The sequence below is a fragment of the Electrophorus electricus genome, unplaced genomic scaffold (genome assembly GCF_041902795.1).
Source record: "Electrophorus electricus isolate QZ-2024a unplaced genomic scaffold, ASM4190279v1 Scaffold32, whole genome shotgun sequence".
NCBI classification, from domain to species: domain Eukaryota; kingdom Metazoa; phylum Chordata; class Actinopteri; order Gymnotiformes; family Gymnotidae; genus Electrophorus; species Electrophorus electricus.
Window position 1 is genome coordinate 1146210 of NW_027658605.1, and position 17100 is coordinate 1163309.

General features: G+C 41.7%; 1 protein-coding gene across 1 annotated transcript; it reads left to right on the forward strand.

Annotated features, from left to right (window-relative positions):
* Positions 1-9798: 9798 nt before the first annotated feature.
* Positions 9799-16874, forward strand: LOC145655692 (homeodomain-interacting protein kinase 1-like). The gene is made up of 10 exons (XM_081709182.1): positions 9799-9916; positions 12753-13168; positions 13499-13872; positions 14532-14655; positions 15083-15202; positions 15323-15409; positions 15710-15891; positions 16035-16265; positions 16522-16648; positions 16776-16874. The coding sequence occupies exons 1-10, from the start codon at positions 9799-9801 to the stop codon at positions 16872-16874; spliced, it is 1878 nt and encodes a 625-aa protein (XP_081565308.1).
* Positions 16875-17100: the final 226 nt, after the last annotated feature.

The following is a 17100-nucleotide window of genomic DNA, read 5'->3' on the forward strand; positions in this document are numbered from 1 at the left end:
GCAAGGCAACTGAAGAGGTGAAGTTTTTCACACTGCCACGGTGAGTCTCGGCTGACGTAGATGACCTTAAAGAATGAGTTTTAAACCAGTCCAACACACACACCCTCCTCCACTCACACACACTTCCAGTCCTTAAGTCACTTTTCCTCTTGGAACAGTATTCTCATCCTCCACATTAAGCGGTTTGACATGCTGGGCCAAAAGCTCTCAGACGTGATGGACGTCCCGTCCGAGCTGGATCTCTCTGCCCTTCCTGGGGTGGCTTCTCTCAGGCAGCAGTCGAGGTGAGCTCGTACCATCAACCCGTGCCCACATACTTCTCTGTCCACCCATTCCCCTTTAGCTACAAAATGCTGACTGAATGAAAAGAAAAGCAAAACGATAAACTGGGGGAAAACTCCAGTCCCCAGCCAGGTAGAGTTGTGCCATTTTCTTTCAGTGGAGTGATAATACAGCTGTGTATAAGTATCTGCCATAATGACTAAGTTCTTTTAACCCATCAGTAGTAAATGAGAGAGGAGAAGGACAGGGAGCTAGAGGACAGCACGTAAGCCCACCGGTGAGGAGAGAGAGAGACCAAAAAGAAGAGAGATACAGGCTGAGAGAGACACAGAGACAGAATGAGAGACAATGAAAGAGGCCTGTTAATACAGAGATGGGGTTTCAACGATCCATGATGCATTTTCAGTTAATCGTATGAAAAAAACAGATGTAGTTGTTGGTTGCAGGAATGTGCACCCACCGGCACCCACAGACTCCTGGCTGTGGTTTCTCATTTAGGTGACAGCCTTGACCATGGAGAGTAATCTGATATTATTCATACATGTGCAGTAGAAACCATTAAGTGACTAAGGAAAACCAGAAAGCTGGTTATGATTTTCGAGTCCTTTGAAATTATTTTTACTAGCATAATGTAGTCCACCCAGCCAATAATACATGTTATCCTTTACACATATGTATATGTATATATATATATATATATATATATATGTCATGTTATTTCACATATGTTTGAAAACCCGATGAATGTAAAAACGGGCATATATTATATATATATTCACATATGTAATAGATGTATGTGTTTTGAAACTAAGTAACGATGAAAAGGTTGATGTATATAAAACCTTTGATTGCATGCTTTCATTTTTAATTGAATGTAACATAAACATAACCTCTTTTGCTGAAAAGATGCTAATAAAACCATAATCCAATCTAGCACTCTTTTCATTGTGTTTCAATCATTTCGCCATGACTGAACGTCTGCTGAAAAATATTTACTACACTCCTTCAAACCCAGGATCCTATGGAGGGGTCAAGAGTCTGCAAAGGTCCGTGGTGGATGAAATCGGTAAACGGGTTGATGATAAGGAAATCAAAAACTGGTTAGCAGCTCAGGATGCATACATGCTACATAAACCAATCTCTGTGAAATTTAAAAGAAACAGAGTCATTGTAAAAAAACACAGATGAACAATGGCAGGCCGATTTGGTGGACAAGACCAACATAATGGGACCATGAAATTTATGCTAACGTGTATAGATATACTTTCCAAGTATGCTTGGGTATGCATGATGAAAAACAAGACAGGTGCTGAGGTTACCAAAGCCTTTGTTTCAATTCTAAAAGAAGGCAGAGTTCCTAAAAAACTTCAGACTGATGAAGGGAAAGAATTTTTTAATAAAAGTTTCAAAACATTAATGAAAAAAACAACGTCAATCAATTTGCTACTGGGACGGGACAAAAAGCATCAGTGTGTGAACGGTTCAACAGGATGTTGAAAACCAGAATGTGGAGATACTTCACAGCCATCAATACGAGAAAATACATCGATGTGGTACAAGACTTGGTTCATGCTTATAACAACAGCTTTCACAGAAGCATTCAAATGAAACCCGTTGAAGTGAACGAAGGAAATTCCTTCACAGTGTTTAAAACCTTGTATGGGTTGTTTCAACCGAAAAAGGTGGAAAAACTAAGATTGAAGTTTAGAGTCGGTGATACCATCAGAATGTCACGATTAAAAAGACATTTTGAGAAAGGGTACGAGCAGGATGAATCACTTTATGGATGAATATTTTACCGTTTCTGAATGTCTAAGGAGAGACCCTCCTGTATACAAATTACGGGATTTTGATGGGGAAAATATAGATGAGATCTTTTATGAAGAGGAGCTGCAAAAGACTTTAGTGGCCTTTAAAACTGAAAAAAATTGTAACTCGGGTTTATTTTGTTCATCAGCTCATCATACAGAGGTTGCCAACATGTATAACACCATACAATGTTATCAGGAACAAGGAACTCGTGATTGTGTGAACCTACGGAGATACATAAAATAGAATTATAAACCGTGAGCATAAAAAGATCATCATGATGGTATCTTCTTTACCAGAACAAATAGATGTCACATCATTTAATGATTCATTTAAGTAAATAGAATTACCTACTTCGAAGTTCAAGTTTTTCTGTATAGCTAGCCATGAGAATAAGAATAGCCATCGAGTTTCAGTCAATCAAAATGTTTCACGTACTCTAAAACACAATGGTCATATTTGATATTGATCAAAAATAATCAGAATAAAGATAATATCCTTTCCTAGCTCGCAAAAAGAATAGATACGTACATAATGTACATAATATGTAATTATCGTTTGTTAAGATGTATGTTTTATCTAGACCTAAAAATTAATTATGACGCTAAGCTCTACCGAGTTAAATCATATAACGCATGATAAAGTATTTCAACCATTAGCTAAATAAATAAATAGCTAGATACACGTCAGCCTTTTTAGTAACTTATACTAATATAAAGTATAGCATGAATTAGTTAAGCATTACTGAATTGCTTACCTGTTCAAAACGGATGAGCCATGTCCATGTTCGTTCAGAGGTCCTGACAAAAGTTTTTAGATGTATCGCTTACAATTACGACTGTGAACTAAAGGAGTGAAGTACCGTAAAACACGGCTTTAAGAAAGAAGTGTAGGTGGGAAAAAAGGAAATGGTTTTCAGATAAAAGCTGTAAATTACAATCCACCCCTCCCCAACACCACTCTCAGATGTGGAATGCACTGAAAAGTGTTAAGGGCCCAAAGTGTGATAACGGACAAGAACCTAGTGTGATAAAACTTGTAAAGTAACCACATCCTGCTTTTTCCGTGAACGACGAGATGCCCGTGTACCTGCAGTGCCAGGGGATTTACTGTCTCTGGTTCGGTGGCGCTGAGACGTAGCGAACTCGGACTGTGCAGAAACAACTGGAGTTTTGTCCAAGCCTACCGTATCAGGAATGGGTTTGCTATTCCTCGACTAGTTTTGGCCAAGGGCGAGCGAGGGACTGCGGGTTGCATGACTGCACATTCCTTGACCAATGCATTGTTAATGATCCATTTTATTTCTGTTTGTTCATTCATACCACATCAAAGCCAGTTCACGTAATTTTCAAAGCCAGTGTGCGTGCCCTAAAAGTATGCAAACTGTTCAAAACATATGCCTTAAATTAGAAAATTATATGTTACTGATCACTGAAATAACCAATTTTCTGGAGAAGCAGATCCAGTCTGGTTAGCAGTGGCTTGCACTGCTGTCTGTGCAAACAGTTATACTGTGTATGACTATGTATGTGACGAATAAACCAAACTTGAACTTGAACAGTGTGCACTTAAAAAAGGGATCCTCGCGATTCTTTTCCAGCTGTTTGTCTTGGTTTTATTTGATAATGTTTCTCTCATCAATTATGCAAAATATATGTATTGAATTCTGTTAAAATTATTATAACAAATGCATTTATCTATTATATTTACACATTTGTTCTGTGTCTGAACAGGCAGGGTATGGATACATATACTTTGACATTTCCCAGATCTATAAACAAATCTCACATACAAGACTGCACCTTTTGCAAAATTGTATACTTGTTTTTGTATCTGGAGTAAGCAGAATTAATGCCGTAGGTCACAGAAGACCTGTCTTTTTTGTATGTTTGCTTTAACAGAGACCTCTTGTGGTGACTTGTCACAACTACGGCAAGAGGCAGTCGCAGACGAGCTCTTGGACGCCAAAGATCACAATAGCTTGGACTTTCATGTTCTATTTGTGCTTTATTATGCGTACAGTAGTTGTGGCATGTTTTATTTTTCCTTTCATAGCATCTCATAACATAGTAAAGTGAACAGTGGGAAAGTGGAACAAAAGAAAGGCATTAACATTGGGTCCCATGACAGTGTTGCAGTAAAGAAAGGAAAATAGGACATAGCTCACATTTCTTTTCAAGTAGCTCTCTCTCTCTCTCTCTCTCTCTCTCTCTCTCTCTCTCTCTCTCTCTCTCTCTCTATCTCTCTATCTATCTATCTATCTATCTATCTATCTATCTATCTATCTATCTATCTATCTATCTATCTATCTTTCTCCCTCTCTCTTGCTGTCCCAGACAAATTGGGACACACGTCTGTGCTACTGGTTTAGGGTTAGGATTAGTTTTTTTTTTAATTTTTTTTTAACAATACCCATATTTTTATACATTATATATTTTATATATTTTAATGTTGATTGTTTTGGTTCTGTATAAATTAAAAAAGTTTTTATGCTGCATTTGGCCTCAATTAATGTATTTTAAACATATTAGATGTGAGTCCTTGACCAGCATGTCAATAAAGCTACATCCAGTTGCTCTTATCACAGTGTGTTCAGTTCTTCTTAAAAGGGTAACATCGCAATTCTAAATTGTATTACAGTAAAGCAAAACAATAAAGATTATTTGGTTGTACTATTCTATTGATCCTATAGTCAGTGGCTATCAACAAGAAATGATCAAGCACAGTTTTATTGGGTGTGTGTCTGGAAAGAGAACTACAGCTCCCGGTGAGATTTTTGGTTCAAGATTAATCATCATGCAAATGATTGTGATTAACGCTTTGTCTGTTTAATTAAACTATTATACTATAAACCTAATATTAATAGGGCTGGCAACGTTCTAGATCTGATTATTACACGTGTGTGAAGTACAGGTGCTGTAGCTTTACAAAATAGAAAATGTCCACAGTAGCCTAATTATAATATATACATCCAAAATAAACACCAGAAGCCTGGACGAATACTAATGTACATAAGTGCATTAAATCTAGGTAGGACTGCTCGATAGGTAGGATAACAAAACACTTGTCCCGCCATATAAAAGAAATGAGAGCGTGATAATGACTCCAAGTCGCCACCAGATGGCGCCCGAGACCGCTTAAACGTATTCCAGTCGGAGCTGCCTTTTACATTAAACTGCCAGGGTACACACACTGGATGTTTAATCTTTCTAATGGGTAAGCTATATTTTTATAGTTAGGAAAGATTTTTTTTTAAATTATTAATCAGTTAAGGAATTCAAGCTGTTGCATTTTGCTGAGTTGAGGGAATATTGCATAACCCTGTACTAGCCAAATAATTCGATTTGATGTGCTATTTTGTGGATTAATACCATACCAGGTATGGTGGCAACTTCCATCGAAAACTACTTTATCATCACAAACTACATCTAAGGAACTACCAGAAACGTAAGTAACGTTAACATTTTGCTTTTTGCAACATGTTTATTCTTCGTCGTTAGCGATAGTTTTATCTGTGAGAAGTGTAGTTGAATTGCTAGTCTGACGGAGAAGACTCAAGCGCTAGAAGTGCTCTGGTTATAGGGGACTTTATTTTGCGACACGTGAAATTAGCAGGCCTTTAGGGAGACCAGCAGCAACAGTTAGCTGTATAGCAGGTGCCAGGGCGCCGGATGTTGCAGGTAGTGTTAAGGTTTTAGGCAAGCATGGGTTTTCTAAGATAGTTATTCACGTAGGAGCTAACGATATACGCCTTCGTCAGTCAGAGATTACTGAAAATAATATTGAAGAGGTGTGTCAATTAGCGAAGGCGATGTCCGATGCTGTAGTATGCTCTTAATAACATAATTAGTATTAAAGTAACTGATTCACAGAAAACTCCTTTTATCTAAAGCTGGGTTTACTAACTGTTAGATCATCAGCATCTAAAATGCTCATGATAACTGAAATACTAACAGATCATAGATGTAATGTACTTTTCCTAACAGAAACCTGGATCAAGCCAAACGAGTACATAGCTTTAAATGCAGCGTGTCCTTCTGGCTACAGCTATGTACACCACCCTCGTCTAACTAGCCGTGGAGGTGACATTGCAGTTATTTCTATTGATACATTAAGCATAAACCAGAAAGCCTTTGAAATGATTTTTACTAGCATAAATCATGTAGCCAGTGATAAAAAGCCCACCCAGCCTCTTCCAGTAATTGGCATCTACAGGCCACCAGGACGCTACTCAGAATTTATTAAGGAATTTGCAGATTTCCCTTTACACTTTTGTTGGTGATTTCAACAATATTCACTTTGATAGTGGCCAAGACCCTCTGATGGGCCTTTAGTTCTATATTAGAATCAGTTCGTTTTACCCAATGTATAACAGAACCCATACACTCTGGTGGACATATGCCTGACTTAGTACTGAGGTATGGTGTAGATGTAGTTATACTACTCCATCTCAGACCATTCCTTAATTTCATTTGAACTATGTACGCACAATCACATCAGCCACTGCACCTGGTTTTATTGGCAATCTACCAGACATATCATTTGCGACTAGGATGCCCTCAGACCCTACAGAACTTGGTCAAATAACTGAATGCTTAGAATCAGTATTCTGCTGCACACAACTCCGAGGACTGGAAATCATTATACCAGTCATGGTAGTCGGACGCAGTCCCTTGTGACTCCTCCACTTCCGTCCCAGGACCACATTCCCGTATTGTGGGAGTCAGCAGGGTAGCCAAGAACACGGGGGAATTGCATGCACGAGCTGGGGAAGTGTGTCTACTCCCCTTCCTCCCCTTCTTCCTACCCTTCCCAGGCATCCTTCTTCGGTTGGTGTTTCTGTAACGTCTCGAGGTAAACAGGATGCGGGGAAGAGGCACGATTAACCAGACGTTTATTACACACACGAATGATACATAAAACAACCCACATGCTCTGTACACCTTAAACATCAACAAACACACTACGACACAGGGGATGTATATACATTAAAGACGATTACACATAATGCAGAACAGGTGGACAACACGAGAGGACATGGCAACACGGATGAACACACAAACCAAGACGTTTGAGGAGGGGGTGGGGCCATAACATGACATTGGCAGTCTCCCAGACATACTATTTGTGACTAGGATGCCCTCAAACGCCACAGAACTTCATCAAATAACTGAATGCTTAGAATCAGTATTCTGCTGCACACTTAATGATGTTGCCCCACTTAAGAATAAAAAAATTAGGGACAAAAAATTGGTACCTTGGTATAATGACCACATTTGCAATTTAAATCAAAACACTTTCACATTTTAAATAAAAAATTGAACGTAAATGGCGCCACACTAAGCTTGTAGTCTTCCGGCTTGCATGGAAGGAGAACCTTCTCAAGTTTAGAAAAGCACTTATTACCGCTCGAACAGCTTATCTCTCAAACCTAATAGAAAAAGAAAAAAATAATCCTAGATTTCTTTTTAGTACAATTGCCCATCTAACTAAGAATAAGATTGACACCAATGCTCAGATTACATCACCACCATAGTAGTAAAGAGTTCATGAATTTCTACAATGAGAAAATAAAGCACATTAGAGATAACGTTAAGAGCATTAATATGACATCGGGCAACTACTTAGGTACAACCAAGAACAACCAAGCCAAAAATGACTTTTGAATCTTTTACACCTATCCAAGAGCCAGAAATTGCATATCTGATGTTGCGCTCAAAGTCCTCCAGTGCTTACTAGATTCACTGCCCACACACTTTCTTAAAGAAATTCTACCTGAAGTAATTGAACCTTTACTAAATTTAATAAACTAATCCTTAAATATTGGCTACGTTACTAAATCATTCAAATTTGCAGTAATCAGACCACTTCTCAAAAAATCTAACCTCAACCCATGTCAGCTGTCAAACTACAGACCGATCTCAAACCTACCATTTATTTCCAAGATCCTAGAAAAAGCTGTAGTTCAGCAGCTAAGCGCATATCTGAATCAGAACCGAATGCATAAAGGATGTTGAGAAACTTTCTCTCACTTAATCCTGACAAAACAGAGGTGCTTCTATTAGACACAGAGACAGCTAGATCCTCTAATTACTCAAAGAACCTCAATGAAATCACAGTCACATCTTCCCTCACAGATAAAGATCTTGGCGGTATCATGGATCCCAGTCTCTCGTTCGAAGCTCATGTAAATAATATTTCTAGGAAGGCCTTTCTCCACCTTAGGAACATTTCTAATATTAGAAACATGCTCTCCTCACATGATGCAGAAAAGCTAGTCCATGCATTTATTACTTCAAGATTGGACTATTGTAATGCCCTACTATTAGGCTGTACTACTAAGTGGTTAAACAAGCTCCAGCTAGTTCAAAATGCAGCAGGCAGAGTGCTCATTAGAACGACAAAATCTGAATCCATCACGGCTATCTAAGATACTTTACATTGGCTCCCAATAAAATTTCATATTGATTATAAAATACTTCTAATTACCTACAAAGCATTGAATGGTCTTGCCCCACAGTTCCTTAGAGAACTCTTAGTTCATTATAAACCACCATGTCTGCTTAGATCGAAAGGTGCAGGTTCTTTACCTGTACCAAGACACTTTACTTGTTTTTTCATTTTATAATTATATTTTTCTCGGTAATTGTTATTATTGTGGTGACTGTTGTCGGCCAGAGGAGGATGGGCCCACCGTTTAGTTTTAGTTCCTCTCAAGGTTTCTTCCTCATGCTCTAGTGGGGTTTTTTCTTGCCACTGTCAGCCTTGGCTTGCTCACTGGTGGCTTGGACTTGGACATTTGTAAAGGTGCTTTGTGACATCTGTTCTAAAAAGCGCTATATAAATAACTTTTGATTTTGATTTTTGATTTGATCCCCTGAGGAAAAGCCAGAGTAGCTCCCACTCTGAGGCAGATGCTTCCTCTGTGAGCCATTTCCCACCACTGGATGAGCCCCAGAGAGAGCGAAGGATCCGCGGCCCACAGGCTGCTGTCAGAGAAGAGCGGCCCCACTTCAGGCAGGTGGCAAAGAGCTATAATTACAGAGCATACCTAAAAATACACAAATGGCATGCTTTGGAAAAATAAATATAAAAATTAGTGAGGGTCACCCTGACAGCGAATACATTTGTTTCTGTGTTTTTAAAAGTTGATTTTATTAATGAAACCTGTTTAGCATTACCGATATCATAACACCAGGTATGTACACCGTGTTCTAACGCTGTTTTAGGGAGAAGAAGAAGGGGAGCTTGACTCTGGTGCAGTCTCTGGCCCAGAACCACACCGACATCCTGCTTCCCAAGCTCCACGATGTGTGCCTGACTGTGGTCCAGAGGGGCCCTCTCAGGGACAAAAGATTCTCTAATCAAATCATATAAACAATGGCCCAAAAAGGATCTTCGCATTTTGCTGTCCGAGCTGGAATTGCTCTGTTTTGTGACCAAAATGGTTCTAACCTGATGAAGAGTCAATTTGGAATGTTCTAGCGAGGAATATCTTGTCCTTAAACATGGTAGGTAGTACAAACTGATGCTTTTCCTTCTCTGACACACCAAGTAAATCTGCCACATATCGGATGAGTCCGATCGGCGTGTTTAAACAGGCACATCCCCATGGCGTGCCTGAACACCTGAGCCCCATGTCCACTGTCTCAGTTGAAGAATCTGAGCTCCATGGTGTCGCGTGCTTCCATGACAACACTGGCGCACATGTCCACCGACCTGTGGAGGGCCATGGACGCCAAGGCGGAGTTGGTTGCCTGCATGCTGCCGCACAAGGCGGGCGAAAGCAACCTCTTCATCAGGGAGGACAAGGACCTTGCGCTCGGTGCCATGGTGCAGAGCTGCTCGCCCACTCAGGTCATTCATGCTCTGCTGGCCGGGGAACTCAGGAAGGATCACCTCACCAACACCTCTATAAATTTGTTTTGAAAACGGTCATGCAGCCATTTGACCAAAATAAATTACACTGCCAAAAGAGACTTTTAGTAGAAGACAGAAACACATTTATAGTACAGCAGAGCCCTGCTACTACGAGGCAGTAATAGTGGAATCTAGACGCTATAATAGGTTCATAATAATTACACGCTATAATAGGTTTCCAATGTTGGGCAGTAGTTTAGCTGGGGCCTGGGAATATTGACATACCTATCGATATCTTGGTGCCCTTTTTTTTTTTTGGCTCCTCCTACAGGTCCAGCAGTCTGTGATGTCATCCCACGATAGATCAGGAAGCAGCTCCCTTCGTCACCAGCTCCCTGACCAGCCCTACCATTGGCCCGTGGCCTACTCGCTTGGCCAGAGGAAAGCCTGTATCCTTGCCTGTGAGAGGAAGAGGAACACGGAGAGACATGAGGGATTCGGACATTGAACATCAGCTCGATTATTGAACTTGATTATTGTAGTTTCTGGGCTTATTGTTTGTTTTAATGCCTTCATTTTTAAAAAAAAATAGTGTTTTTTACAAACAGACTAACAAACTGTATTAAATGTATCTCAAATGCAATGTGTGATTAATGTGTTTAACAAGTTGATTGTTGTATTTTGAATTCCATGGGAGGTGTAACTATAAAAAATAGTTCTTTGGCACTTAGTGGCAGTATTTGTTCAAAACACATGTAACATCAAGCTCTTATGTAACCTTTATAGGATCTTCACCTCAGACTTTGAATTTTGGCTTAATTTAAAGGGATATTGTGGGGTAATTGGAGCTAATTCTATAACTATAGTAGTGAACTGTATTACTACAGAGAAATCTTTTTGGGATTGTGTGTGTTTAAAATAGAAAACAAAAATTGAAACAGGTAATTTATCAGGTTTCAGATTTCCTGTTCTGCTGGACTGAGGGCATGTTGCTATATTGACAAAATCCAAGTAACTGCAAAATCTTTAAATAGTACAATATATAAACACAGGCAGTGGTAGTTCAACGGTTAAGGTACTTGACTTGTTCTCGGAAGATTGCTGGTTCACTGCCACGTTGCCACTGTTGGGCCCCCGCGCAAAACCCTTAACCCTCAATTGCTCAAATCGTACTCAGTCATAATTGTCGCTTTGAATAAAAGTGTCAGCTAAATGACATAAATGTAATCAGCACAGTCAAAGATTGATTAACCACACTAAGTCCAATACTAAGAGACTGGTACAGTGGATGAGGCACAGAGCAGGATACAGCACTATTTTTTGCTTTCCATCAGCAAGTGCTACCTGGATGCAGTCTTGCTACTTGGGGATTTTGCAGGCTTTGACTCCTTGGGTGTGTGATGAGGATTTTGCTTCAGTTAAACTCCTCATGAACATGTCTGACAAACCTGCACGTATGCTCTACCAGGACCTCATTTAATACTTCTCTTTCAGTAACTTGGAGCCTGTGGTTTTTGTTTGCTATTTCTGACATAACTGGGCAACATTTTACATTTAATGTATATATGGAATCCACAGAATCTATACCATAATACTGTAAAGAAATAGTATACTTTATACATTGTAGCTAGTCCATGCTAGAAGCTCCCAAACAACTCCACATAAACTTCAGCTCAAATAAGCCTCTTCCTTTCCATGATGTCCAAAAGTATTGGCGTTCAAATCATTCTTATAATAAATGGGAAGCTGATTGACAGCACGCGGACCTTTAAACGGTTAAAAGGAGAACTAAATAAGACAAGTGAAGGGTCTACGTTTTCATCTACACCTCCTCCATTTGTTGAAACACCTGCCAATCACGCCACTTGCCCAGGAAACATATGAAGTCACCCACCCCACTTTTTATGTAATTGAATTTTCTTTGACAAAATCTGAAGTTATCTTATACTGGAAGCATGTTTTAAAATGCCATTTAAAATGACAGCCACGATTGTTGTGGAAATTTACCAGAAAAGCACAAAATATTTAGCGTGGGATTCTGGAGAACGGATGCATGTAGACGGCTGAAATCGGTAAGCAGGTACATGTATTAGTCCTAAGAAATGTTATGTTGATAAATGTAGTATTTAATATTCGATGCTATCAAGTGATTTATATGAGTCTGCCAGTTTGGGCCCGTAGGTGCAGCAGTTTATGACGTTACACCTGTCCATGTCACCTTGTTGCCATGGAACGAAGAGTCCGTAGAGTAGCGAATTGATATTTGGTGGAAATCTTCTCACTCCGGTCGATATAGTGCTAATAATTTCAATTCTTTAAATTAAGAACCACAGAACAACATGGATGATCATGAATTATATCCGTTCGGTTTTCTTGAGCCTTCTTTCCGTAAGGTTAAAGGTGGGAAAATAATCAACACTGAGGGTAAGTTATGAAGTTAACTAGCGGTTAGCGTTAGCGTTAGCTAGCTAGCGTTAGCTAAATCATAGATCGTGTTTTGTTGTTGTTGTTGTTTTTTTTTAAATCTGCTGTTTTAGTTTTAATTTTGAATATAGCCCCTAACTAGATCTGCATAGCATTCCTTTGGTTAGTGGCCCTGTTTTCATCTTTCCCTAAAGGAATATTCTCTTCCCCTTCAGATTCCTCCAGTGGGATCGCCAAGAAAGTAAAATTCGAGAGCAATTACTACCTGCGGAGTCCTGGTCCTCGGATTCGGCCGGGGACGCCCTGGCCCTCGGATCCAGGGTTCAGTTCAACCGATGGCTTACCTGCCCTGGTCTTTTCCCCCTCTGGAGCCTCAGACAAGGCTGCGTCGTCGTCCAGCCAGCGGGGAGAAGACGCCCGTCAGAAGCGGTGCAGCCTGAAGAGGAAGAGAGAAGGGGAACACAGCAGCGACAGCGTACAGATCCTGGAGGATCTCTACACCCCTTCATTGTCCAAGCGCGTGGCCAGGAGCGGAACAACCACCTCTTCCACCCAGTCCATTGCGTACTCCGGTTGTACCGCAGATAGCAGCAAATCGATAAGTGATTGCGAATACCAGCTGGTGCAGAATGAAATCCTCTGCTCTGCCTCCAACAGCTACGAGGTTCTGCACTACCTTGGTTGTGGAAGTTTTGGCCAGGTGGCCAAATGCTCCAAGAAGGACACCAATGAAATGGTTGCCATCAAGATCCTGAAAAACCATCCATTCTTTGCTCGACAGGGTCAGATCGAGGTGGGAAAGTTTTGCCTGCTTTTTTGGAGCTTTTGATATGGAATCAGCTGTAGCCCCGATTCTGTTTGTTGGTATCAGATGTGCTAACTCACACTGTGGAATCTGTATACAGCCAGGGTAGCACAAAAACACTTGTGTTTGGTATCAGCACACTAGTTCTAATTTTCAAAGCATCAGTAGGAACTAGTTCAGATAACACATCGACAGCTTGAAGCTTACTATAAAAAGAAGGCTTAGCTACAATTGCATAAGCCATACCTGTTTGGATGTGTATTAAAAAAAAAAGTGCAGAAAAATTAAATCTGTCTTTCCTCATTTGCTCCTCCTCAGGTGAGCATCCTGAGACGGCTGAGCAGGGAGAACGCAGACGAGTTCAACTTCGTGCGTGCGTATGAGTGCTTCCAGCACAAGAAGCACATGTGCCTGGTGTTCGAGATGCTGGGGCAGAGCCTCTACGACTTCCTGAAGGACAGCATGTTCAGCCCGCTTCTGTTGAAGTGCGTCCGGCCCGTGCTGCAGCAGGTCGCCAAAGCGCTCATGAAGCTGAAGAGCCTGGGCCTGATCCACACCGACCTCAAGCCCGAAAACATCATGCTGGTGGACCCCGTCAGGCAGCCGTACAGGGTCAAAGTCATCGACTTCGGCTCGGCTAGCCACGTCTCCGAGGCCGTGTGCTCCAGCTACCTGCAGACCAGATACTACCGGTGAGGGACACGTGCTGAGGCGTGTTAGAAATAAGTGTGCACTTGTTGCACTCGAGTGTGCTTTAGAGTAGAGCTGCACATTTTGGCAGTTGCGATGACCCTGCTACACATTAAAATCGTGATAAGCATTACAGTTAACTGGAGCACGACTGATTCATATTTGATTTATAAGTGGTTTAATTTTAGTGATTCATGTGAGTGCTGTTATTTAGCAAAATACCTGATGAACCCTCTTCAATGTCTGAGATTAGTTAAGATGCTCCGAGTTGCAGGCTTTGGTAATATTAGTATTGGTCATGTCTGTACAAAACTGCTGTTGCATTGTAGCTATACCGTTAATTAACCGTGTTGTTTACCGAGTAACAGTGTTTAACTGCATTGATACTCTGTATTTACTTAATGGAAAACAGAACATCATTGTAGTGTCAGTGCATTTTTGCATATAGTTCCATGTTAGAATAGTGGGTGTGTAATGTAAAGTGGTGTGTAGGGGGGAAAAAAAAACCTGGACTCATCAACAAAATACTATTTAAACCTTTTACATTTTCATGAATGAATTCAGCACCGTTTGTGTTAAAGCAATTGCCGCCGAATCACCACAAACTACGGAATCAGCCGAGACTGATTTCATGATGGCGATATCTGTGTTTTTGGTCTAGGTCACCTGAGATCATCCTGGGTCTCCCTTTCTGCGAGGCCGTGGATATGTGGTCGCTGGGCTGTGTCATCGCCGAGCTGTTTCTGGGCTCCCCCCTGTATCCGGGAGCCTCTGAATATGATCAGGTAAGCACACGGGCCTTTGAGCTGTGCCTAGTCTTTTTCACGCATCTTGGGCTTGGATTCACGGAGCTCTGTAGAATTTCGCTGATTTGGGGTCGGTTCTTTCACTTTCTTTTCACACTTTTCTCACTGTGTGATGAAGACGTAAATCTTGTTTGTGAAAAGAGTGGCGTAGTGTTGCTAATGGAAATGGCCGTTCTTCTAACTATGCAGTTTGTTAGGGAGTCCATAATGGCTAGCAAGGAAGAGAGTGAATGTATGGTTTGAGCTTTTAGCTGCTGCTTTGGCTAGCTTATTTTTAGGAATAATATAAATAAGAGTTTCTATGGCCTGTTTTTCTTTTCTTTTTTTTTTTATACATGCATTTTGAAAATGGAAGGATGAACACAAAATAAAGTCGTAATCCTCTTGCCGTGTGGTGTCTCTGCAGATCCGTTACATCTCCCAGACGCAGGGCCTACCAGCAGAGTACCTGCTGAGCGCAGGGACCAAGAGCAACTATTATTTCCACAGGAGCCCTGACTCCAGCTGCCCCCTGTGGAGACTCAAGGTTTGCCAGTCTTTAAATGCCAAATACCATGTGTTTGTTTCATAAGGGATGTAACTTAATGATGTCATGTAACTTTATGGTGGAGCTGAATGGTTGATTTTTTTTCTTTCCTTTCTCCAGACGCCTTCAGAGCATGAGGCAGAGCATGGCATCAAGTCCAAAGAGACACGGAAGTACATTTTCACCTGTCTTGACGACATGATGCAGGTTATTTTGGCTTTTGTGCACATAACTGTACGCATTGCTTTACTGTTGTGATGTGAATTTGAAGAACGTGAGAAACAGCTTCCACGGCTCACGTTGTAGAGCAGGTTGAGCAAGGTGCTAGCTCAAAGGTCGAGCGTTCGTGCCGTTATAATGAGGAACGCACATGAATCGCTCTGGAGAACGGCATCTACGAAAGGCAGAGCAATGCATAGTAACTTGCTGCAGAACTTGCTGCGTCTTAGGTGGATCGGTGCCCTCTGCTGGTGTTTAATATGACTCACCCCTGGGTCTCTCACGCAGGTCAATGCGACCAGTCTGGAAGGCGCAGACGTCTCGGCGGAGAAGGCAGACCGGCGGGAGTTCATCGACCTGCTGAACAAGATGCTCACGCTGGACGCTGACAAACGGATCACGCCGATGAAGGCCCTGAAGCACCCGTTTGTCACCATGAGCCACCTCCTCCAGTTCCCTCAAAGTGCCCAGTGAGTTGTTCCAGGCCTTCCAATCTACATGTCACAGTTTTTAAAAAAAATTAAGGAACACCATCTTAATTTACAAATCCAAATGGTAGTACTGTAACTTGCCCCCCGCCCGTGTCTCTCTTTCTCTCTCTCTCTCGCTGCAGTGTGAAATCTTGCTTCCAGAAAATGGAGATCTGCAATCGGCAGTGCACAGGGTGTGATGGCAGCAAGAGCCTGTTTGGCAGTGGGGGTGGGGCGGGGGGCGGGGCCAGCACAGCTGCCAACCTCAATGACACCTTCAGCAGCTGGCTCGCCCAGCACAGCCAGGTGGGACAACCGGCACAGCAGGGCGGGTTCAAGAGGTCAAAAGATCGCCAAGCAGAGAGCCGGGCTAGGTACTCCCTGCTTCTTATTGCACTTTTTAATGGTTGGCATTAGCGCTAAAACTCCACACTAATTCAGTGCAAGGGAACCCTAGAACAGGACTCGAGACCTACTGGTCTAGTGTGTGGGTCTGCATAGTGGGTACAACTGTTGTAACAAGTGCTGGATGGCTCTGTGCCATCACACTTTGGTGATAGGTTGTGTGTGTTCACTCGAGTGTGCAGTGTGTGTTGAGAGTGTTGACGTGCTCCTCTGACCCTGTGCCAGACCTGTGTCCTCCCCCGTGCATGGCATGGGCGACGCATCGGAGCCCATTATCATCTCTGACACGCCCAGCCCAGCTATGAGCGTCATCATCATCTCCAGCGACTCGGAGGACGAAGATGACACCAAAGTCCAGCCCACCAGGTGCCCTCGCCTCGTCTTTTTAAAGCCATTATGAAATCCTTCCTAACACTTTCCTTGCCGTCACTCATCTTGTTGTTTAACCCTTCCTTCCCTTCCTTGGCCCCAACTCCCAGCTGCGGCGGGCGAACGTCATGAGCTGCGTGACGGCGCAGCACTCCGACATGTCCACATACATCCCGCTCAGCCCCAAGTGTCTGCCCAAGTTCGTGTAGAGCGCCACCAACCTGCCCAAGTGTTTTTTTGTTTTTGTTTTTTTTTACTTTGAATAAAAAACTTTGAATTGAAGTCGCTGACTGTGCCATGCCTTTCTGTGGGAGGCCCCATTTTTAACATTTTTTTTAACAATACCCATATTTTTATACATTTATATTTTGATGTTGATGGTTTTGGTTCTGTGTGAAGTTAAAATATTTTTTTATGCTGCACTTGGCCTCAATT